The 24,396-nt window shown below is 37.8% G+C and overlaps 1 protein-coding gene and 1 pseudogene across 3 annotated transcripts in view; one reads left to right on the forward strand and one right to left on the reverse strand.

Annotated features, from left to right (window-relative positions):
• LOC138602613 (neurabin-2-like) overlaps window positions 1-15,526 on the forward strand; it is a 30,485-nt gene extending 14,959 nt beyond the window's left edge. For all 3 annotated transcript variants that reach the window (XM_069674097.1, XM_069674096.1, XM_069674098.1), the window contains 10 exons: window positions 1,654-1,786; window positions 2,415-2,535; window positions 3,887-3,991; window positions 4,253-4,388; window positions 6,606-6,749; window positions 6,862-6,915; window positions 7,107-7,238; window positions 7,390-7,487; window positions 7,576-7,672; window positions 9,473-15,526. In XM_069674097.1, coding sequence (XP_069530198.1) covers window positions 1,654-1,786; window positions 2,415-2,535; window positions 3,887-3,991; window positions 4,253-4,388; window positions 6,606-6,749; window positions 6,862-6,915; window positions 7,107-7,238; window positions 7,390-7,487; window positions 7,576-7,672; window positions 9,473-9,526 — 1,074 coding nt within the window. In that variant the 3' untranslated portion in view covers window positions 9,527-15,526. The remainder of the gene's footprint in view (window positions 1-1,653; window positions 1,787-2,414; window positions 2,536-3,886; window positions 3,992-4,252; window positions 4,389-6,605; window positions 6,750-6,861; window positions 6,916-7,106; window positions 7,239-7,389; window positions 7,488-7,575; window positions 7,673-9,472) is intronic.
• A 1,734-nt stretch (window positions 15,527-17,260) lies between these two features.
• LOC138603199 (ATP synthase subunit a-like) lies at window positions 17,261-24,396 on the reverse strand (annotated as a pseudogene).

The raw sequence follows: 24,396 nt of genomic DNA on the forward strand, positions 1-24,396 counted from the left end.
TTTTAGTCACATGATAATACCTGTGGAAAAACGTGTCATACTCAGTGCTATTCATGGTCAATCTGTTTTTGTGTGTGTTATGTTTGCTCAGTTGTATTGTTTTTTTAATCATTTAAATTGTTCAATTCCAAATGTTCATGTCAAGGTCTGCAGACATTTAAGTGTTTATTGTGCTGTTGTGTCACTCGGGCTGTTGACCGTTACATTTTGTTCCACCTGCTGGCTGTTGTTTCTTTGTGTATTGTGTGCTGGTATTTTTGTAGCAAAGTAGTTTACAGTTTAATTTGTATATGCATCATATCCCAAAAGTTACATTGGGAGCTTTTACATATAGAACAAACTACACAGTACTTTTTTATAAAATTTCATATGTGCACAGGGATCATTGTGAAGCTTCATGTACACACACAGCTTTAAAGTTACTCAACAGGAAGGAAATGTGACTACAGGAAACAGTTTAACAATCACACCCTCTGACCCTGTTTGTGTCAGTGTGTGTGTGTGTGTGTGTGTTTGTACGTCACACATGCACACACATTCTACACTCAGGGGAATGTAAATAATACCTTTACACGCACCACCTACACATACAGGCCTCTGGCTATAAGTCTTTATCTGTATGTTGTCTCTCTCTCACACACACGAACGCATTAGCATATCTGCCAGACTGGGACAGAAAGGAGAGCGGGTCAGTGCCAGTGCCAAACTCATACTGGGCAAGCCTGTGGTTGCCATGGAAACAAAGCCACGTGATCCCGGAGATGGTCACCGGGGAGACAGATGCTGCTGACCTTTTAGAGAGGGGGGAGGGGTGTGAAAGAGAGTGGAAGAAAGGATGGGAAAACATATGGAAAGAAGAAAAAGGAAAGCATATAAACACATATGTTGTGATTCTGTCCTTTGAAAGGGAAAGAAAAACTCTGCAGATTTATGTGTAATAATATCTATGTCTGTTTCCTGTATTCTCCTACACTGAGGGTGGTGGGATATGAGTCAGCACTGGTGCAGACTGGCTAGTGGAGAATTTAATATTCCAATTCTACTCTCTAAAATGTAGCTGCTACAATAATATAGAGACTTTTTGCCTATGAATCTGCCTGTGTTCTGATGTGTTGCACAATAACAGTGATGGCACTCGAGCAATTACAGAGCTGCTTAATTACAGATAACTGTGACAGGCTTACAATGACATTTATGCTAATGATGTACAGTGAAGAGCTGCATCACTGTGTAGCTGTGACAGTTTACAAAGACATATAAAAAGGGGATTTGAATGCTCAGCACTGAGAATGTATGTTGCATGATGACAGAAGGAAGTCCTGATGTAAACACCTATGTACTCCATATCTTCAATGTTTATACCTTTAACCCTATGGCTGCAGAATATACATAACATATATCACATCACATCATACCTTTTTTTTCTTATGCTGCACTACTAGCTTTATATTCACAATGGACAAAAAGACATCAATTAAATATAAACAAATGTATCACCCAGATCTGCAAATTCAACATTTCGATTGAGCTTTTCAGCATCCTTCAGGTCATTGTTTTGCTCTTCAGTTGTTGAGCTATAATTGTTTCCATAGCAGAGTATTTGTCAGCGCGAGATGTAGGCCCTCTGACCTTTGACCTTTGTGCCCTGTGTAGGTCTTCACCACCTACTCGAACGAAGACTACGATCGACGTAACGATGACGTTGACCCCATGGCAGCATCAGCTGAGTACGAGTTAGAGAAAAGAGTCGAGAAACTTGACCTATTTCCTGTAGAGCTGGAGAAAGGTACTAACACTCACACACGCACTCACACACATTTTTACACTCATAAAGAGTCACTCAGTGAAGCTCCTTATGTAACTACACACTCAAGCGCGTGCACACAATAACTGATAAGATGCTGTTAGTGGACATTCACTGTCTGCTAGCAACACTATTATCTCTTTATAGGATTAAACTTAGCACGGATTAGCCTGATTAGCAGCTAGTAATTGTGGAGGTAATGGGTTGGACCTAGTAACCATCCATGGTAGCTGCTCCTAGCAGAGTTTAACAGTTAAAATCCTGACATATACTCATGAACTAATATTGAGTGATCTTTATTTCGAACATGTTGATAAAATAAAAGTAGATAAATAACTAAACAAGAAAAGCCATATTCAACTAAAGAATATTATATAATATCTTAAAAGTATGTAAAGTTCAAATATGTGTTGCTTAGATTTTTATCTAAAACTTCACATCAGTTGAATAAAAATATACCTTATTACATATCTTAGGGATCTAATAACAAAAATAATATATGAGTATGAAAAATGTCAACATATATTTTAAGATTTATCTGAGTCAGATACTGTAAAGTATTTTCAAAGTACTTACATTACGTGTGTGTCTGTGTGTGTGTGTCTCTCAGACAGCGATGGACTGGGTATCAGTATCATAGGTATGGGCGCAGGAGCTGATATGGGTCTGGAGAAGCTGGGAATCTTTGTAAAGACGGTCACTGAAGGCGGAGCTGCGCAGAGAGACGGCAGGTATGAGTGTCTCACACATGATTTTATTTTTGCTCATGCACACAAATCTAAGCGTCCGGGCTCAGTGGTAGAGTTAGTCGTCTTTCAATCTGAAGGTCGGAGGTTCAATCCCCAGCTCCACTAAACCCCAAATTGCTCCCGGTGGACGAACGTGATAACAGATTGACAGTTGGGCACTTTACGTAGCAGCCTCTGCCATCAGTGTATGAATGTGTGTGTGAATGGGTGAATGTGACATGCAGTGTAAAAGCAGCTTTGAGTGGTCGCTATATAAGTACAGTACATTCATGCTCTGTTATCTGTTTCCTGGCAAAAATCTCCTGATAACACCAAAACCAGCTCTCAGTACTTTGTGTTTTTGGCTCTCGGCCAAACGCATTTGTTCCTCCTCAACATATATATAATATATAATTCCAGTTTTCACAAAGGCTCAGTAATTTCCTAAACGAGCTGGGTACTGTATTTCATACCATATGTTAGTAAGACAGGAATAAATAGTGGGAATATTTCCAGTCGTGGATTAACTCGCATATCAAGAATCAAGTTCAAGGTACATTCAAGATTCAGCTCTGTTTTTGTTATACATTAAAGGATTGAACAATGAAAAACAGTTGTAGGCCCGGCCATGATATACACAAAGAAAAGTGTATAGATTATTTCAGCTGTAGGTGGAAGTAGACAAGCCACCATTACTGCAGATGCACTTCAGTTGTATAGCATGGTGATGTCTTTAAAGCGCTTATGCCAAGAAAAGATCCCATAAAAAAAGTTGTATTTTAAAAATTGATTAATTACATCCAATTTTTAAGTAATTAAACTTCAATCTTTAACTTTTCCAACATTATTCTGTCCAATTTAAACAGCTAGGAATCTTTTCTATTGTGCTCCATAATCAAACTGAGACAGTCGGCATAAATGAAAAGTTAAAATTACAATTCTCAGCTCCGAGACATTAATTTGAGCTACTTTCCTAAATCTCCATTATAAACAAATCCTCATGTTTCGAACACATAATGAGCGGCTTGCCGACAAAGGAGCAACTACAGCTGGGAATTATGGAATTTGGGGATTTAAATGATAAGCTAGTAAGTAATTCCTGCTAAGTTTGATTAACTTACCACATACTCCACTGCACTGACAGAAGCAGTTTTGTTTTTTTTGTCCCCAATCATATGTAACAGCCAATTACGGATACGTGTTTACAGACCGAACATCCCAAATAACTCTGGATTCACTGTCAGAATATTATAAAAACACTTAAATGGTACAGTAGCTGTGGCTGAGGGTGGAGTTTATCTTTCGTGTTGATTTTCACGCATGCATTTTATTCTGTTTGTCTCCGTGTGTGCAGGATCCAGGTTAATGATCTGATTGTGGAGGTCGATGGGACCAGCCTGGTGGGCGTCACTCAGAGCCTTGCTGCTTCTGTCCTCCGCAACACCTCCGGCACTGTCAGGTCTGACGCACACACACATGCACACAAACACAAAATTCTTAAGTTTTTGCACTTTACTGTATGTTTCCATGTTTACAGCTTGTTTGGTGTCTTTTTTCCTACTTTTTCCTATGTTTTTTGCATTTCAATGCTTTCCGGCTTAAGATTTGTGTCCATGAAATTTTCAGGTTTGCAGTTGCTGTGTGTTTTGAATTTTTAAGGTTTTTGATTGAATGTCTCCAGTTTGATTAACGTAACTGATGGATTTTCAACGTCTTCCAGGTTTGTGATTGGTCGGGAGAAGCCCGGGGAGCAGAGTGAAGTGGCTCAGCTGATCCAGCAGACTCTGGAACAGGAGAAGTGGCAGAGAGAGATGATGGAGCAGAGATACAAACAGTACATGGATGAGGATGAGGAGGTATGTGCCCAGACTAACATCAAACTATTTCTACAGAAACAAGATGAAGAAGAAAGAAAGAAAGATGAACAAATGAAGAGAGAAGATAGGAGTGTTGCATTGTGGTGCATGTGTGTATGTGTGTGTGTGTGTGTGTTAGTGACAAAATGTCGGTCTGTGTGCCACCATGTGGCCTGTGGTTTAAAACTCAGTGCAGCTTCTCCACCTTGTGGTCAGAGAGGGTAGCAGACAGAGTGAAAATCTAATTATGTATCAAAAAAAATCTAATTACAGTATGACAATTATAAATTTGTTTAATTACTAAAGTCACACATTTCATTCTTTGTAACTCTGGGATTGATTGGCTGAATGTAAAATTTCTTAACGTAATTACAGCACAACATAATTAGACTTTAAATTAGGTTGTTTCCTGTGATTAACCTTCATAACTAAAAGTTGCTGTTATTCTTTATCACTGTAGCAATTAGCTTCCATTAGCTACCCACGTCAAGCTCATGTTCTTTGTAATTTATATGGAAATTTAGGGGGTTTATAAGGACATAAAGAGAAGTTTATATTGTATAAGTACACACATAGTATACATGTTGGGTGTTATGGGCTGATTATTCTAGCTTATTAAGAACATTTGAATGTTTTTGAGCAAAAAACCAAATTTTATCGAGTACAATTAAACATTTTATCACCAGAATTACATACCTGACAACAGACCATAATGTGGTGTGGTAAAAATGTCAACAAATGTAATTAAACAGTTAAAGAGTTATATTCATTTTTTAAACACTTGTTTGGTTGGTTGGTTGTCATCATCATATTTTATGGGGTTAGGAGTCTGATAGGGGACTTTTAAAATCTGGCTTCAGCTCAAACATGCGAACAGTAATTTTCCCCACTAACCTGTTTGATAATTCACCCCAATAATTCATAATAATAACATATTATTAATTATTCACAGTGTATTCGCAGCATGCACTCAGGTATGGTATAGCCTTAAAATATGCAGTCAAAGACCTTGCCTGTCTTTGTGTCAGGAGAGAAGTGTAACCAGAGCTGAAGATACTGTATGATAAAATGCAATATATATATAAGGGTCAGTAGCTTAAGTAGCTTTGACCTTTGGCATGTGATCAAAAGTGAATATGAAGCTCTGTAATTTGTAATGTAGAAGAGGGAAGACAAGTGATGAGCAGACTGTTATTGACTGTGTGAATCCTCTTAGTGGTAGACAGTTAGAGGCAGTGGCTGGGTTCGATTTCAGAGGGCAAGAGGTTGCTTCTTTCACTTAATTTGTAACTTCATACTTCTGTGGTCTGTTTCTGGCTAGTTTCCATTATATAATTATGTAAGACCCATACTCCTCGAAATGAAATTATAAAGCAACACATGAAGAGAGAAAGTAGTTCAACTGGGAGTCTGAACTCTAATTGGTACTACCATGATCTGAAAGTAACATTTAAAAGAATACTATTCTCATATTTGTACAGTAAATATGAAGCTAACGCTAGCAGACGGTTGGCCAACTTTGCATTAAGATTGGACTAAGGCTAAGGCTCAACTTAGCTATTACTCTTTGTAAAATCATGTTTCACATTTTGGGAAAGATGTTCATTTGCTTTCTTGATATAACTGTCACGTCTGTACAGGAAAATATAGAGTTAGCAATAGGCTAGCTTAGCTTAGCTTAGCAGAAAACAAGACTCAGATGGTGTAAAAGCTAGCCTAGCTCTGTCTGAAGGTCACAAAATCTGCCTAACAGCATTTCTTAAGGTCACAAAGTGGCTTACCCCATTTCTAAATAAAATTAAACTACAGTTAACCACAACGTGTCATTTATCTTTCATGCTTTAAACAAACTAGATGTAAGATAGAAAATTAAGCGAGCTTTAGACATGCTGTAAGGTAGACTTTTGTATACCTTTTATACCATCTAACAGGTGCTGGTAGAAGGTTTTTGTAAAGCTTTGTTTGAGTTGGACTAGCTATTTCCAGTTTTTGTGCTAAGCGAGGCTTACCAGCTACATATTGCTCCACCTACATATTGACTGTACTGACATGACAGTGGTATCAATCTTCTCATCTAACTCCTGACAAAAAAACAATAGACTTATTTTTACCTCTGCTCACTCTACCACCACACACACACATACAATATGTATAAAAAATTCTAAATATTAATAGATTAAACATTTTCCTCCCCCATCCCTCGCTGTTTTCTTGCAGACAGGTGAATATGCAACAGATGAGGAGGAGGAGATGAGCCCAGTGTTCCCAAACTCCATTGAGGTTTTCGATTTGGCCGAAAACCAAGACATGCTGTCTCCTGTGGAGGTGGACCCCGAGAAGCTGGCCCATAAATTCAAGGAGGTGCATGATCACTTTTTATCCTGATTATTTAATACATCTTTTTGTTTTCGGTTTGGTGTGGTGATGGATGGTTTGTCTTTGTTTAATACTGTCTGTCTGCCTCTGTCTATAGCTTCAAATTAAACATGCAGTAACCCAGGCAGAGATCCAGCTCTTAAAACGGAAGGTGAGACCACTTAACTTTCAGTCCTTCTATACATGCATAAATGAAATACACTGCAACATCCAGCTGACACTGCAGAGAAGAATGTACAGTAACATAAAATAATTTCCTTTGCTGGCTGAACGATGACTTAATGCTGCCTCTACCTCCCACATACCCATTCCTCCTTCCACACTCCCACCCCTTACCTAAAGCTGGCTCATGCGGAGCAGGACAGGTTGCGTTGGCGGATGGAGCGTGCTCAGTTGGAACAAAACATCCGGGACAGTAAAGAGAGGATGGAGAAACTGGAGGGCTACTGGATGGAGGCACAGTCCCTCTGCAAGGTATTTTATGAGAGATATTTATGAGAAATAAGAAATATCAACAAGGATGAATTTATCAGTCATGAATGGATAAAGTATTTTTTGACTAATAGTTCTATAATCTCCCCTGAAAATGATTTGTTTTCGCTACTGATGCTGTGTTTGTTTTCAGGCAGTGGATGAACACCTGAAGGAAACCCAGGCTCAGTACCAAACCTTAGAGAGGAAATACAGCAAAGCCAAGAGACTGATTAAAGAGTACCAGCAGAAGTAAGACAGAAGAGACACATTACACACGTTTTAGAGGGAGTAAATGGCACCAAAACTTTAATTGGTGTGTTTTTTTGTGTTTGTGTAGAGAGATTGAGTATCTGAAGAAGGAGACAGCTCAGCGTCGAGCACAAGAAGAGAGTGAGGCTACACACAAAGAGGAGGCGGACAACCTGCAAGATAAGGTTTGTGAAATACTTGCCTTGACCAAGATGGTCTGAAGTGACACATTAAGTGCAGTTCTCCACTGACTCCTCCAACACGTGAATGCCTGTATCAATGGCAGGAAACGTGTCCTCCAACTAAAGGTTAAGGTTTGGAAAGGTTAGGTCTTTGCTCCAAAACTAATTGGTTAGGTTTAGAAAAAAGATCATGGTTTGGATTTTATAAAAGGGTGCTGCAGGAAGTCACGTAAGTGAAATCATGCAGGTAAAATGAAAGTCTTGTGTTTGTTTACTGCCATGGCAAACAGACTCTTTCGGCCAGAAGTTACCACCAATTGTAAAAGTAAATATCAGACATGATAAGCTGTTGCACAACCACTTCGGCGCTGGTACTGTCATCGTCATTTTTGCAAACTCACTACTGACTACTAACGTTAACATTGCTACTACTAATTACTACATTTAAAGCTTGCTAAGTTTCAACAAGTTGCCACTAAACGATGGCAGAGACGTGTTTTGTTTTTGTGATGGAGGGGGCGGTTGGAAATGTGCATAGTGGGCGTGGACTATGCAGATTCAGGAATGTTTGATGAGGGAGAAGGAGGAGATGCCTTGTGAGGATTTTTTACATTAAATGTATTTTGCAGAACAAGCATATCAGACAATTAATTTTTTCAAGCAGAGCATTTTATGTCTTAAAACATGACTGGAGCTGGTCTTAAGTGTAGTCAATCATCTTAACCTGTTATTTGAATTAGTTAATTAGCCCAAATTTCAGTAGTCTCTGGCGACTGTCACAATTGAGAGGCTCCGCTGACCTCTGGTGTTACCCAAGGCTCCATCTTCGGTCCCCTTCTGGTCCTATTATTTTTATACATTGCAAATATTTTACTTTTATACTAAACGTAAATCCTCCATATAGTGTAAATCCATTAGTGTGTTGAAGACTAAAACATTTAATACAGTACCAAGACTAATCATAGGTCAAGAGAACTTCTATCTCTGCTGATGGAATTTGATATTTAACTGCAGATGGTTCATGTGTATAGATCAAGGACTGTATATACAGATGGACGATGCGTCTCCATCTGCTCCCATTGTACGAAAGTGATGCCAAAATATCCCCTGTGATAGGCGCTGCCATCTTGCGATGGTGACATCACTGGGAGTCAGAGTCTGAGCAGTAGAGATCGGCAAGTGCCGCCGCTGTAACCACTTCCGCTAACCAAAACACGCAATTAACTTACCGAAAAAACAGCAAGGATCTTGCTTGCCCGCGTGTTTAACAGCAGAACAGTTTCTTGGTTAATGTTTACAGGTATGGAAACTTCAGTGACTGTAGTGATTGTTTTTGACAGCATCAAATAACTAATTAAAAATAAACTGAAAAATGAACACTTATAATTAGCTGTAATGACAGAAACCATGTTTGAGAAAAATGTATTTGTCGTGTATTTTGATTTTATAGTTTGACTCATGTCCCACCTGTTAACATGGAGGAGGAGGCCTTTATGACCTATACTGGAGCCAGTCAGCAGGGGGCACTTGAAATGTTTTGGCTTCACTTTTAGGGCGCTGTCATGTCATCCATCTTTTTATGCAGTCTATGGTACAGATCATTATTATGAAAATTACAGTTTGCACTGGGAAGACACATTGACCATTGTCAGTATGTCCAGGAACATGAAGCTGGCATAACCTTATTTTACCAGAATATCTTTAAGCTTCTGTATATTAGTAAAATATTGCTTTTCTTCACAACAGAGATTGATCCGTTGATTATGTAGTTAGTCATCCTCCACTGTGTTGTTGTTTCTTCAGATTACAGACTTGGAGACCAAAGTGGATGCCCTGAAGACCTCCAAACCCTCCTAGACTGCTGCTACTTCCTACCTCCTGTCTGTGACTGGAAAAGGAGGAGCTCTGCCTTCATTCTGGGCTGTATTTTATTCCGATCAACCATTTTGCTGCATGGACAGGTAGTGGGAAAGTAACAATAACAAGGATGAAAAAGAGGACAACAGGGCGACATACATGGAGAAAAGAAGCAACCTCTCATCTGGCATCTGCCAGCAGCTTACAGCTCTGTCATTAAATAACCAATCCCAGAATGCTCCTTCTGTAATACCCACAATCCTCAGTGTGTCTTCCTGGCAACCGGCTTGGCAATCAAAACAGAAACTACATTCAACAACCCGTGCTTTATTTGTTCCTGATCTCTTTTGGCTTCTCCTCTCTTTAATAACAGTATGATACCGGGATTCTATTATCGATTTCAAAAAAGCGCTTTTTTATTAACAGGCTTGTCACAAAGTGCTTTACAGAGTTACAGATGGCATAAATGCAGAATAAACCAGAACAAACAAGAAAGGACAAAGGTCATGTGCTTGACGCTGTACTGTAAGTGGTTGCTGAACCATTCCCTTTCTTGTTTCGGACTGGACTGGATTCTCACAAAGAGGACTAACTTGTGTCTGTTCTGCCGTACAGCATTGATCATTTGAATCAAAAACTAAAAGGAGAAATGGCCACCTCATTTTTCACCTCAAAACTCAACTGAAATTGTGAGGTGGAACACCAAAAAAAACAGACATTGAAAAGGAAATAGCCACCGCCTGCTGATAGTTAAGTAATAAAAACTATGAAACAAGATGGCCGACAAATTTCTCATCAATGACACAAACTGCGAAAATGCAGAACACCCACCCCAGCCTTTGGTTTGTCTTTTCTAGCCTAACTCTGCAAGCGATGGAAGGAATCCTGCAGAAGCTTGCATTTCAGGTCTGAACTGTAGTGGCATATTGTTTGTATATATTCTATACATGTATTTAAAAGTGTTTAAAAGGCTTAAGCAATTAAGTGGGTCTAATATCTGAAAGTAAGGCAGTTCAATGATTGAATGATGATGTCCTGCTGTAGAAGGATGAAATGATTTAGTAGTCCAGGTTCAGTCTGTTTCATCTCTTTTCTAGACATATAAATGGCAAACAGGGTGTGAATAGTCTAATATGTGCTTTTAGAGCTTCAAATTGTGTATATTTGTTGGTGTTAACTTCAGTGTGTGTGTGGGTTTACATGCACTCAGGAGAGTCTTGAGTTTGTGTGGGGGAAATCTACCCATAAGCTCACAAAAAAATGATTTTGGATACCCTGGTTGCTGAGGCTTCCACTTGCACTCACTGCATAGTATTATGAGCTCAGGCTACATTGGAAAACTTTCAGTTGATTCAGATTCAAAAACTTAGTAGTGTCAGTTGTTCAAATATTTCTGTAAGGCATAACTCCTCTAGAAATGATTTCACTCTTGAAGTAAACAAAAGCTGTTGGAGACAAAGTGCCAAAATTCCTTTCAATGACTGGATTTGTAAGGCAGATATTGACATAAAAGAGAAAAATCTGTTAACGATATATCTGATAGAATCCCTTGTCTCACAAAAATACATGACCAAAAAAGGAATTAAACCATTTGAAAATGTGTACTTAATATTTAATAGCTTGGTGCAGTCTGGTTTATAAATTATTTAATAGTAAAAGTTTCCAAATTAGCTCTAACATTTTTTGATTTTTCTAACCATTTCATCTTGCTTATTTTCTAGACTCAGCTGATAATGTTGACCTCTACAAAAGCAATGAAAGGCCATATCAATTTGATTTGATTTAAAGCAACTGTTTACCTAAATATGTAATATAATTACTGATTACTTACTTACTTACTGAATTAATTGTGGTGACACAGTTTTTCCATTCCATTTACTTTTTTGGTTTCAAAACATATTAAGCACTTAAAAATGTCATTTATCTGAACATTTCTTTCTTCAGTTGTTTGACTGACAGGGCGTAACTTGATAGGAGAGCAAGCTCTGATGTATTCTTACAAGCCTAATTAATTCTCAGCAGCCATTATGTTTAATTTTTTATTATAATTCTTTTTTTTTAACCTAAACCCTATGACTTGGATTTCTAGGATTTGACAAACTGAATTTGAATAGAGAAAATAGCTACTTAAATTTCCTATCTGATGTTTTTAATATTGAAATATTTCAGCGCTACATATTAAGTGGCATTTTAATTTCATTATTCAGTATTCGGGAGTGGTTAAACTTCAAAATAAGTAATACATAAGTATTATGGCCTTTCTTTGCTTCCATTTTGACCAGCCAGTATGTCAATCAGGCTAGTATCGAGGCAATAGCTAGTTATCTAGGTTAGCTAGTTGGCCCTTCAGATATTTCCTGTAGTCCTTTAGCTAACCTTTATGCTAATCTGCCTACTGACCTCCTAAAAGTGTTAAATATACTTCTCACAAAAATAAAAAAGTGAGAACATGCCAATATTATTTTCTTGATATTTTGATCAGTATTTGCCTTTTTGCCTCAGCTAATAAAGCGTTGTTATGCTAACGTAGCAGGACAGTTTTGCCTCTGAGAAATGTTTGTTAAACTTGACCTGCATATGAATATAATTTAAAGAATTATTCAGGAAACTGTGTGCATGTAAACACCCTTCACATGTCTTGCTTTAGGAGAAAAGTAGAAGGTCCAAGTGCCAGTATTATGACTTTAGAAAATTAACTTAAGTTAGTGATACATGCCTGACGTAGTCCAAATATTGGTTGTACTCGAGAGTGTTGCCGTGGTCGTGAAAGCTCAGTTAGCTTACTGGTCCCGAAGAACCACTGGAGGTGAATCAGGTTTAGCCACATAGAAATTGTTTTTTTTAATATATTTTTAACAAAGTTTCTTCTTTGACCAAATTAATTAGAAAAGTTTCATGGATTTTTGAAATATTCCTTACAAGTACTTGTGCTTGAAACACTGAAAGCAACTGTAGAAAGGGTATTGCTCAAAATAACAAGTGCTCTTTGAGTCAGATGATGAAAATATTATAAAATCTACTAATAATAGAATATGAGTCATTGTTGAACGTCCTTGAGAGTTTTTTTAAATTTGGTTAATGCAAATTTCTTTAAAGGGAATGGGCAAATGGTTGTTATTGACAATTTGTTGAATTAATACATTAAGGTTAATATTTACATGGAGATAGTGAAATGTCAGACTGTGGTTTAGAACGGACAAATGGTGTATTTTCTGCTCTTGTGTTGACCTTCAACATGGTGGTTTTTATGAGTTCATGTATGTGTTCATCAAGATAATACAGCTTGCTGGCAAGCTCTGATTATGTTGCATACATACATTGAAAACACTGAATCAGAAAAAAATGATCAGGCTGCTTAATTATCACAAATGATTTACAACTTCATCCCCATGTTGTTGTTCAAATGTCTGCGTGGAAAGCAGTATGGAGATGTCATCTATCAAAATTTCAGCAAAACATAAGTAACCTATGTTACTGCTTGTGGTGAACTGTGTTTTATACTGTATTTAAGCAAAGCTTTCGGCTCAATTTGATCAAGTCTCAAGTGAAATGTCTTTACTAAATTGACTCATTAACCATTGGACGGACTGACTAACATTTTTATGACAAAAATTGTGATCCTTTCATTTCCGTTGAGGACCATCTTCTAGTCCAAAACTAATTTGTCAAATACTTTAGTTTTAAGTAAGCTAATGTTATTGCACTTAGCCTCAGTTGTAATTTGTATTTAGTGCTAATTAGCAAAATTTTAGCATGCTTCCAAGCTTAACTGGAATGGTACACATGCTAGCATGTTAACATTGATATGTTGAGCATTGTTGCACTGACATTGATATTTAACTCAAAACACCAACGAAGTACAGTTTTAATAGAGCCACTAGTGTGGCTGTAGAGTCTTAGTGTTGTTTAATATTGTAAAATATTAAAAATATTTTGTATATCAACCCACAAAACAATAACTTCACTAATATGTGAATAAAGCAGTTCTGGTTTATAAAAATGTTGTACATAGAAGCACGTCACAGTGACACAGAGTGACAGAGCAGCTCTAAATTATAAGATTAGACAAACATCCCTCTGGTTCGGTGTTTACAATAAATTTATATGATGACATGCCTTTAAAATCAGATATTTACTATCAAAACTATTTAGCGTAGACAAATCTGTCCTCATACACAAGTCCCTCTGGCTTTGAGCTGAAGTGTCTGAACCTCAGTCGAGCTCTGACCTTATGAAATAATTGGTATAAGATTTTAAGTGACTCATGTGAGCAAATTGTGTAGTGCTCAACTAAATTATGGATGGGGATTGATTATATTTCATAATGTAATTATGATTGAACTGGACAAGGGGGAGAGCATTACAGTATACGGTTGATATTTTCATGTAAGGTAATTTTTTAAAGACTCCCAAGTATTTGTTCAACAAGGGTCCAGAGATAGCGAGCATTTCTAAAGGAATGAAAATCAGCCATAAGCAACTCACTTGTGTGTTTTCATGACAATTTTCTCTCTAAACCAATGTTAGCTGTACAATTGCTGTTTAATCACCAAATCAAGTCCTGGTTACTTTGGGTTTAAACTCTAAACACAGTAAGTGATCACTTTGCCTTGTTTGTATTAGTTAACATGCTGCTTCTGCCTTTATAAAGGCTTCAGATGTGCGTTAGCTGTAGCTGACTATCACAGTTGATGTCTGTCCATCAATCATGCCTGCATTGAAAAAACAAAATAAGTGTTACCAGTGTTTAAAGAGTGTTTGCCAGTGAGTGCAGTACAGAGAGACTGCCGTGTTGGAAGACTGATTGTAGCACAACAGCTTTTATCTTTAGTTACAGATTGTAGACAGATTGATGCCTTTCTTCGTGACAGCTTCTAAGTGTTTTGTTATCATTCCTCATAGTTGCAATCAGCTCTTTCCCCTGCTTCACGTTCTTTAAGCTCACCTTCAAAGCTGTTTTCCCACTGGTGGCCTCTGAGCAGTTTTGCTGGAGCAGGTGAGAGGGTTTAGTGCCTTGTTTAGGGGTTAAAAGCAATGCTAGTTGAGAGGGAGAAGAGCATGAACACCTTACCTTGTGTTGCAAGAATTTAAAATCAACTTTGCACTCAAAAACTTGATGCATTCAACATGTTTGTCAGATCTTATACAATGTGTTTTGGTCAGTAACATCGAATGTAAACAGAGGAACTTCACAGGCCACCTTCATTCATCACTCGTTTTGAAAATGTGCACTGTTTGAGGGCATTTCATCCTGCCCGAATATAAAACTTGTGTCCTATTCAGAGATGCTCTTGGCTCAATGCCTTGTATTGATGTGCCTCAGGGTCCGAGGTGCCCAGGTGCCATTATGCGTACTTGCAGGTCGAGTTTGACTTTGATTTGTGGCTTTTTTTTCCGATGCTCAGGGTGGAAAATTAACTGGAATACTGTCTAACTCTGTCCTGCAACCACTGGTAAACTGATCTTTAAACACTTTACAACCAGAGCCAATAGAACCTGTAGAACAGACACCTGTTGCATAGATCAAGTACAAGCTTGCGCTCACCAAAGCAACTTTTGTGTAACTGAAAAGAAAATGGGAAAGAGTTTTAGAAATGTGAACAAAATCACTACAGGAAATGTGGTAGTTTTTTTTGTTGCTGGAATTTTTCATCTGCTTTGTTCTGTTGTACTCCAATTACACAGTCAATTCCCAACTTCAGTCCTTTTATATAGTATTAACTCTTGGCTTGACTTATGAAAGACATTTATGAAATTAGAGAGAGGTGTCATGTGTTATGTTAGATGAATGACAATGGATGGAGCAGTGCCAAACAGTGTGAGCAGGACAATCTGACAGTGTATAAGCCGACCTTTGAGTGTGTCTCGGGTCTGAAACCGATTTCCTTCTCTGCCTGGTTCTGTTCTTTAGTTGATGCCACCATATTTGTCTGAACCAATACCTGTCTGTCAGCGTTAATAAATAAACATGAAATATGTCGAACAAGAAACAAGACAGAACACTTGATTGAACTCTCCGATGTACTGTTCTCTTATTTGAGATGTTTGTGTGTTTACTAGCCTATCCACTCGCTCGCCTGGAGAGAGAACAGCGAGTGAACCACACATACCGGGAAAATAAACTGGTCTTCTCCTCACTACGGCCAACTGTAATGTAAAGCCAACAACTCCTAACTTCCATGCACTGGCAGATGAATAAATAAATGTATGATAAACACTGAACAGGTATGGCCATTACAGTATACCTGCCACTAAGTGCAAAATTATATCAATACAATAATACTAGCATTTAACTCAATTAAAGCTGGAGCACAGATTTCGTGCACGGCCAGACGGTCCAATAAATCACACAGGAAGACACAAAATCCCAAAAAAGGATCCAACACCACAAACAAGGTGAAGTTAAGTTCAGTGACTGTGTGTCTGTGTTGACGTCTAGCAGACAGCCAGCAATATCCACCTGTCAGTCAAGTGACCCGGCCCCTTAACTTCCCCTAAGCTAATGGGCAGAGCTTCAGAGTCTATAAAGGCAGCCAACTGACCTGTAGCAAAACCTTTAGAGAACAAAGAAGCTGGCATGTGGATGCCTCATCACTACAATAATTTGATCTTTTAACCAGTAACACTATATTCCAGTATAGATGGGTGAACTGGAACTCCTGCCTTTGCTCATGCAGAAGTGGGAGAAGTCTTTAGATCCACAGTGGTTCCTAACTTTTCCACATCAAGAGACCCCGAATTAATACATATTAGACCATGGATCCATATTAGTAATGTGAGTACATGTAGTTTTCAACTCAGAAACACTGCATCTGCTGATTATACTTCTTGTAGCTTACTTCTTCAAATACACACAAAAAATGCACAAGGTCTTTGGAGGATTCTAGTTTGAGACTTCTCTGTAAACAGACAAGATTTGAGGCCTGTGAAATCACGAATGTGGATAACCACTCATTAAATATAAATATAATATCCTAAAATATAATCCTCAGATCTTGTGTATGATCTTCTCATATTTCAAGTGCATCTTAGATGTACATATGATTATGTTTTGGGGGGAAGGTTTACAAGGCTGTGATATCCTACAGGCGGCTGCACCTAACCTTGAATTCTTGCATTTGCAACAGATTAGACTATCAAATCAGTAAAAAAGTCATTCCTTTGCATACACTGTATATCTGCTTCATACCCTAGATCTTTTCAAATAAGGGTTTTATTATTATTATAATTTTTATAGGAGGAGGGTCTGGGGGTCTTGCCTCATTCAATTTAAGTGCCAAATACTTAATTTCAGGCATTTTGTTGATTTTTTTATGCACTACTTTGTGCCTTTTTTGCATCAGTTGATAGTGAAAATGTCATCATTTATGCAAAGAAAAAGCAAAATATAATGTAATATAATGCTGTGAGGCCTTCAGGCGTTCTGTATTGCTTAAAAATATTTATTCTCCAGTAGGTCAACTTTTCTCGTTTCATGTTATCCTGCTGAGTCAACACACATGTAGGCATGATTTACTCTTCCGTCCACCTTTATCTGTGAAGGAACCTTTTTAAATGTGTATGTGGCACCTATACAGGTCAATGATAAATAAAACATTTTAATTAATTCTTTACATAAATTCATAAACCTCTGAAATTTGAAGGCTCATGTGTTTCAGCAACATTTCTGCTCATGTTAAAAAGGTTCAGCACACTCAAACATATCCCACAGAAATCATGTACATCTTAATTATGTTACTGAAGCTGACTGAAAACAAAAAATACAACACATTTTCTAAAGCTGTCAAGCCTGTTTTTACTTATTAATGAAGGGCTTCTTCAAAAATTGCCCTCTTTATTTGTCATCCCTTATTGGATGGAGAGTTTCAAAACATAACATTCGTTCATAGGACTGGTTATTGCTGCGTGTCCCCAGAGTTCACACCGATCTAGATTCTTTGCACCAAATGCTTGGAATAAATTACAGTGCCCCTTAAAGCTCAATACTCTGGTTCCAATGGGTCCTTGACTTATTTTGTTATATTACTTTCATGGCTTTCATTGTATTATATTTATTATGGTAATATATTGATTGATACTGTACATTCAAATTGTGTATTTTAGGTTTTATTGTACAATTACAGTACTGTGCAAAAGTTTTAGGCAGGTGTGAAAAAATACTATAACCTAAGAATGCTTTCAAAAATTGAAGTGTCAATAGTTAATTTTCATCAATTCACAAAATGCAGTGAATGAACAGAAGAGAAATCAAATCAATATTTGGTGTGACCACCCTTTGCCTTCAAAACAGCATCAATTCTTCTGGCTGGTAGGTTGTCCCAAACATCTTGGAGAACTAACCACAGATCTTCTGTGGATGTAGGCTTCTTCAAATCCTTCTGTTTCTTTGTGCTTCTTCAAAAGAGCTTGAACGGCACATCTTGAAACCCCAGTCTGCTTTGAAATCTTTGTCTGGGAGAGATCTTGCTGATGCAGTATAACTACCTTGTGTCTTGTTGCTGTGCTCAGTCTTGCCATGGTGTATGACCTGTGACATGAACCTGTCTTCCACAACCTCACCTTGGTAGCAGAGTTTGGCTGTTCCTCACCCAGTTTTAAGCCTCCTACACAGCTGTTTTTGTTTCAGTTAATGACTGTGTTTCAACCTACATGTGAAATTGATGATCATTAGCACCTGTTTGGTATAACTGGTTGATCACACACCTGACTATAATCCTACAAAATCCCTGTCTTTGTGCAAGTGTACCTATAAGAATTGATGCTGGTTTGAAAGCAAAGGGTAGTAACACCAAATATTGATTTGATTTAGATTTTTCTTTTGTTCGCTCTCTTATCATTTTGTAAATTGATAAAAATAAACAATTATTTATATTTTTGAAAGCATTCTTAGTTTACAGCATTTTTTCACACCTGCCTAAAACTTTTGCACAGTACTGTATGTACGAACGAAGAGTCTACAATAATGACAAAATGATTGCTGAAACAAATACCTCTGCTCTTCTCCATGTACACCAACAGCTGCACCTCCAGTCATCAGTCCGTCAAGTTCCTGAAGTTCGCGGACAACACCACCCTCATTGGACTCATCTCTGGTGGGGATGAGTCTGCCTACAGGTGGGAGATTGACCATCTGGTGACCTGGTGTGGTGAGAACAACCTGGAGCTTAATGCTCTGAAGACAGTGGAGATGGTTGTGGATTTTAGAAAGACAGCAGCCACACCCGCCCCCATCACCATCAGCGACTGTTTCCACTGTGGAGTCTTTCCCCTTCCTGGGGACCATCAGCAGCCAGGACCTCAAGTGGGAGCTGAACATCGGCTCCCTCATCAAAAAGGGACAGCAGAGGATGTACTTCCTGCGGCAGCTGAAGAAGTTCAACCTGCCAAAGACAATGATGGTGCACTTCTACACCTCCATCATTGAGTTTTTCACTTTATATAGTGAAATAAAACTTTTAAAAGCTTGAACACTGTCTTTGTCTCTTTTGTTCGGGTCGAATCCGCCCCTCTGACAAAACATCTGGCCCCCTCAGTAAGACTGGTCTTGAACCGCCACTGACTACTCTCTGTAATGCAGCTTTATGTTTTAAAGGAGAGCGAACAGCAGCTGTCCAGGTAATAATCCCCGTCCTGCGTAATGGCTCCGGACATGTGGACAGAATGTGCCTGTGCTGAGGTTGAGCCTCGCACAGCCCCAGACTGATTGGTCTCCCGATTATAATAATATATATTATTAACAGATTGTTCATTTGCACAGCTTTAGCGGGCACAAAAGCCGTGCAATCCTTAGTGAATCTCCCCCCGTTAGAGTTCTACCAAATATATCTACAAACAAAACAAAAACAGAGCATCATGGTGTTCACCTGCGTTGTTCCGGAGTGTAAGGAGAGCAAAAGGTAGAGAGACGCTGGAGTGAAATACTCCCTGTTTCCTGTCAGAAACGGGGATAACGTCCTCCAAAGGCTCAGAACGAAAATGTATTTTTGTTGTACCATAATGGCGTTAGCTCCCCATAATAGCATGATAGGACTGAGGTTGAAAATCGACGATTTTGCCCTTTAATACTAGATTATCTAGTCTGCTGGTAGCAAGCTTTAGTTATCAAACACTTCTACATGTTTATACCTATTAGCTCATTAGCTGCCATAACAATTCACAACTTACTGAGAGAAAATATCTAAATATGACCAAGTTACTTATACAAAGAAGCTTTTCCACACATGCAGCATTTATGAGAAACCATCATGCACCATGTAAGGACATGTTATGAAGCAGTAGCCAGTTGATCATCATCATAGTAGTAGATACTGTGCTTTTGCAGAGTAAATACCCCCAAACATAGCCATCTAGTCCACACAGTTAACCTTTAGCTTCAGGGTCTCAAATCAACCACATAGGCTACTTTAAGATCAGAAGAGACAAATTCACACAATAAACAAAACAAAATGCCAACAGTAATGAAAGACCATGATGGGGGCTTACTTAATTATTTATGTATCACATTGTATTTAATATTTTGGTTTTAAAAACTAAAAAAAACATAAATAGTTTCATAAATTAGTTTCTGTCTCAGTGTTTAGCCAATGAATGATCATACACACCACTTAACTTATTGTACACACAATACAGTCTAGCATTTAATAATACAGTTAATCAATGCAGTATAAACCAATGCAGTATAAATAGACTATAAATTCAATTCAAAGACTTAATGGGATGACTTTTCAGATACAATTTTGCCCAGGCATCAAGACATACAAAAATAGTCATATTGCCAACACTAAAACATTAAAAATATCAAAAAAAGCGATTAAAATTGAGACCAACGCCTACTTCACAAATTGTCATGACAACGGAACAAGGTGACGTGTGACCAGGTCAAGGTTCAGAACTAGCAGGCCATATTCTCTCATTCGCATTCGGACTTGACCTGAGGTTGACCTGTCGCAAAACCGCTCTGCTGCGAAGAGGAAATCTTGAAAACTTAAAATTAAAAAACCGTCGTCTTTGATCGAGTTCCCGTTACAGTGGTAGGCCGTTTTTTCGCCTTTTTTTTTACTCGGATTTGACATGTTTGGAAACCTTACTGCTGCAAAGTATGGAAACTCGGAAAGCAAGGATTTGGACAACTCAACTGAAGAAAAGCCCGGAGGAACTGCAACAAGTAAACCGTTTCTGATGGACCCTCTGGGGAGGAGCAGCTGCTGACCGGAGTTGGAGCAGTTTGCAGATAAGACACATTTTAATTGTCTTACTTACTATAGCCTATGTATTTAATGATGTTTATTCAACTTTGAAATGGGGTTTTATACAAAAAAACGTTATTTATGATGTGAAATACTGAATGCAAAGAAAAACTGTTGATAGGTATTTTTGTTGGCCTGTTTAGAAACAGTTTTGGGTTTTTTTGTTACTCGACGATTTCTCGGAGCAAATTGAATTTTAGATAAGGTTTTGTAGATAGTAATTCTGCTCTAACTTTCCCGGGACAGGTAAGTGATATGAAAACAGTTATGAAGTGATATTAAAACACATTTATTAGTTTATTAGTTGGGAATTTAGGAAAAAGATGTCGGCGAGAGCATTTTTCGAATGACTCAAATGATGCCAAACAAATTTGTCTGGCTCACCATGGAGACGATAGAACTTCTGATCGCGAACCTCGTAACATGCATACGTAAACAAAGCAGTGCCCTTTCAATAAGGGGATAGTTAAGTTTGCATTTGTATTGATGAAGGTAAGTCCTAGCTAAAATAATGAAGTCGTTAAATGTATTCAGAGAATTTGTTTTGCGGATTCGCGATGTAGTTTTATTTAAAGAAAGGAGATGAGGGCGTTCCAATACATTGGAAAAGTAACCAAATCTCAGCAAGTAGTTTGCAGTCAGATGATATTTGTTTGTCACTATTTTGGAAAACTTGTATTTAATTGCGCATGAATTAGCCAACTGACCCAGGGTTGAGCGTACATAATGGATACAGCAGTGGCAGCGCGCACAACGATTATTTATTTTAATTTTTATGGAAAGATAGGTGAAAAAGTGCATTTTATGCTCGGTGCATGCATACAGACATACATATAGTCAAACAGACAGACATATAGACACAAGGACAGACAAACAGACAGACACACATAGAAAGACAGACATATAGACAAACAGACAGACATATAGACACACAGACAGACATACAGAGAAACAGAAACACAAACAGAGAGACTTATAGACAGACAGACATATAGACTGACAAATAGAAAGACATACAGACAGACATATGGACAGACAGACATAGAAAAACAGACAGAAAATATAGACAGACATATAGACAGAGAGACATATAGACAAACAGACAGACACATAGCCACACATATAGACGCATAGACAGACATATAGAAAGACAGACTTATAGACATGTATACAGACATATAGACAGGCAGACATATAGACAAACAGACAGACATACAGAGAAACACAAACACAAACAGAGAGACTTATAGACAGACAGACATATAGACAGACTAATAGAAAGACATACAGACAGACAGAGATATGGACAGACAGACATAGAAAAACAGACAGAAAATATAGACAGACATATAGACAGAGAGACATATAGACAAACAGACAGACACATAGCCACACATATAGACGCATAGACAGACATAAAGACAGACATATAGAAAGACAGACTTATAGACAAACAGACAGACATGCAGACAGACATATAGACAGACATATAGACATGTATACAGACATATAGACAGGCAGACATATAGACAAACAGAGAAACATATAAACAAACAAACATATAGACATGTAGACACAACATGTTCACAAACAGAGAGACAGACATATAGAGAAACAGAAAGACAAACAGAGAGACATATAGACAAACAAACAAACAAACAGACATATAGCCATGTAGACAAACAGACAGAAACACATAGAAAGACAGAAATATAGACAGACAAAGACAGACGGACAAACAGACAGGAAGACATATAGACAGACCGAGACAAACAGACAGCAATATAGACAAACAGACATATAGAGAGACATACAGTATAGACAGACAGACATATAGAGAGACATACAGTATAAACATCGGGTTTGCGATGTAGTTTTATTTAAAGAAAGGAGATGAGTGCTTTATTGCATGCGTCCTACCGTGAACAGTGCATGATTTTCAACCAATACATTGGAAAAGTAACCAAATATCAGCAAGTAGTTTGCAGTCAGCACATATTTGTCACTATTTTGGAAAACTTAATTTAATTGCACATGATTTAGCCAACTGACCCAGGGTTGAGCGTACATGATGGATACAGCAGTGGCAGCGCGCACAACTCCGCACAACGATTATTTATTTTAATTTTTATGGAAAGGTAGGTGAAAAAGTGTGTTTTATGATCGGTGCATGCATACAGACATACATATAGTCAAACAGACAGACATATAGACACAAGGACAGATAAACAGACAGACACACATAGAAAGACAGACATATACAAAAACAGACAGACGTATAGACAGAGAGACATATAAACAAACATATTTACAGACATATAGACAAACAGGGAGACAGACAGACAAAAAGATAGACATATTGACAACCAGACAGACATACCGGTATAGACAGAGAAACATACAGAAAAACAGACATGTAGAAAGACAGACATATAGACAAACGTACAGACATGCAAACAGACATATAGAAAAACAGACAGACATATAGACAGAGAGACGTATAGAAAAACAGACATATAGACAGAGAGACCTAGAGAAAAACAGACAAACATATAGAAAGACAGATATATAGACATACAGACATATAGACAGACAGACAGATAGACAGACATATAGACACATATCGACAAACATATAGAAAAACAGACATATAGACAGAGAGACCTATAGAAAAACAGAATGACGTATAAACATACAGACATATACAAAAACAGACAGACATATAGACAGAGAGACATATAGGAAAACAGACATGTAGAAAGATAGACATATAGACAAACATACAGACATGCAAACAGATATATAGAAAGAGAGACATATTGAAAAACAGACATGTAGAAAGACAACCATATAGACAAACGTACAAACACACAAACAAATATATAGACAGACATGTACAAAAACAGACAGACATATAGACAGAGGGACATATAGAAAAACAGACAGACAGACATATAGACAGAGAGACATATAGAAAAACAGACATATAGTAAAACAGAGACATATAGAAAAACAGACATGTAGAAAGACAGACATATAGACAATTGTACAGACATGCAAACAGACATATAGACAGACATATACATAAACAGACAGTAGACAGACATATACAAAAACAGACAGACATATAGACAGAGAGACATATAGGAAAACAGACATGTAGGAAGACAGACATATGGACAAACGTACAGACATGCAGACAGACATATCAAACATATAGAAAAACAGACAGACATATAGACAGAGAGACGTATAGAAAAACAGATATGCAGACAGAAATATAGACAAACAGACATATAGAAAAACAGACATGTCGAAAGACAGCCATATAGACAAACGTACAGACATATAGACAGAAATATTAAAAAACAGACAGACATATAGACAGAGAGACATATAGACAAACAGACAGACACATGGCCACACATATAGACGCATAGACAGACATAAAGACAGACATATAGAAAGACAGACTTATAGACAAACAGACAGACATGCAGACAGACATATAGAAAGACAGACTTATAGACAAACAGACAGACATGCAGACAGACATATAGACAGACATATAGACATGTATACAGACATATAGACAGGCAGACATATAGACAAACAGAGAAACAT

Source organism: Semicossyphus pulcher, unplaced genomic scaffold, assembly GCF_022749685.1.
Source record: "Semicossyphus pulcher isolate SPU_LCO1_2020_fin unplaced genomic scaffold, fSemPul1.0.p SCAF_23, whole genome shotgun sequence".
Taxonomy (NCBI): domain Eukaryota; kingdom Metazoa; phylum Chordata; class Actinopteri; order Labriformes; family Labridae; genus Semicossyphus; species Semicossyphus pulcher.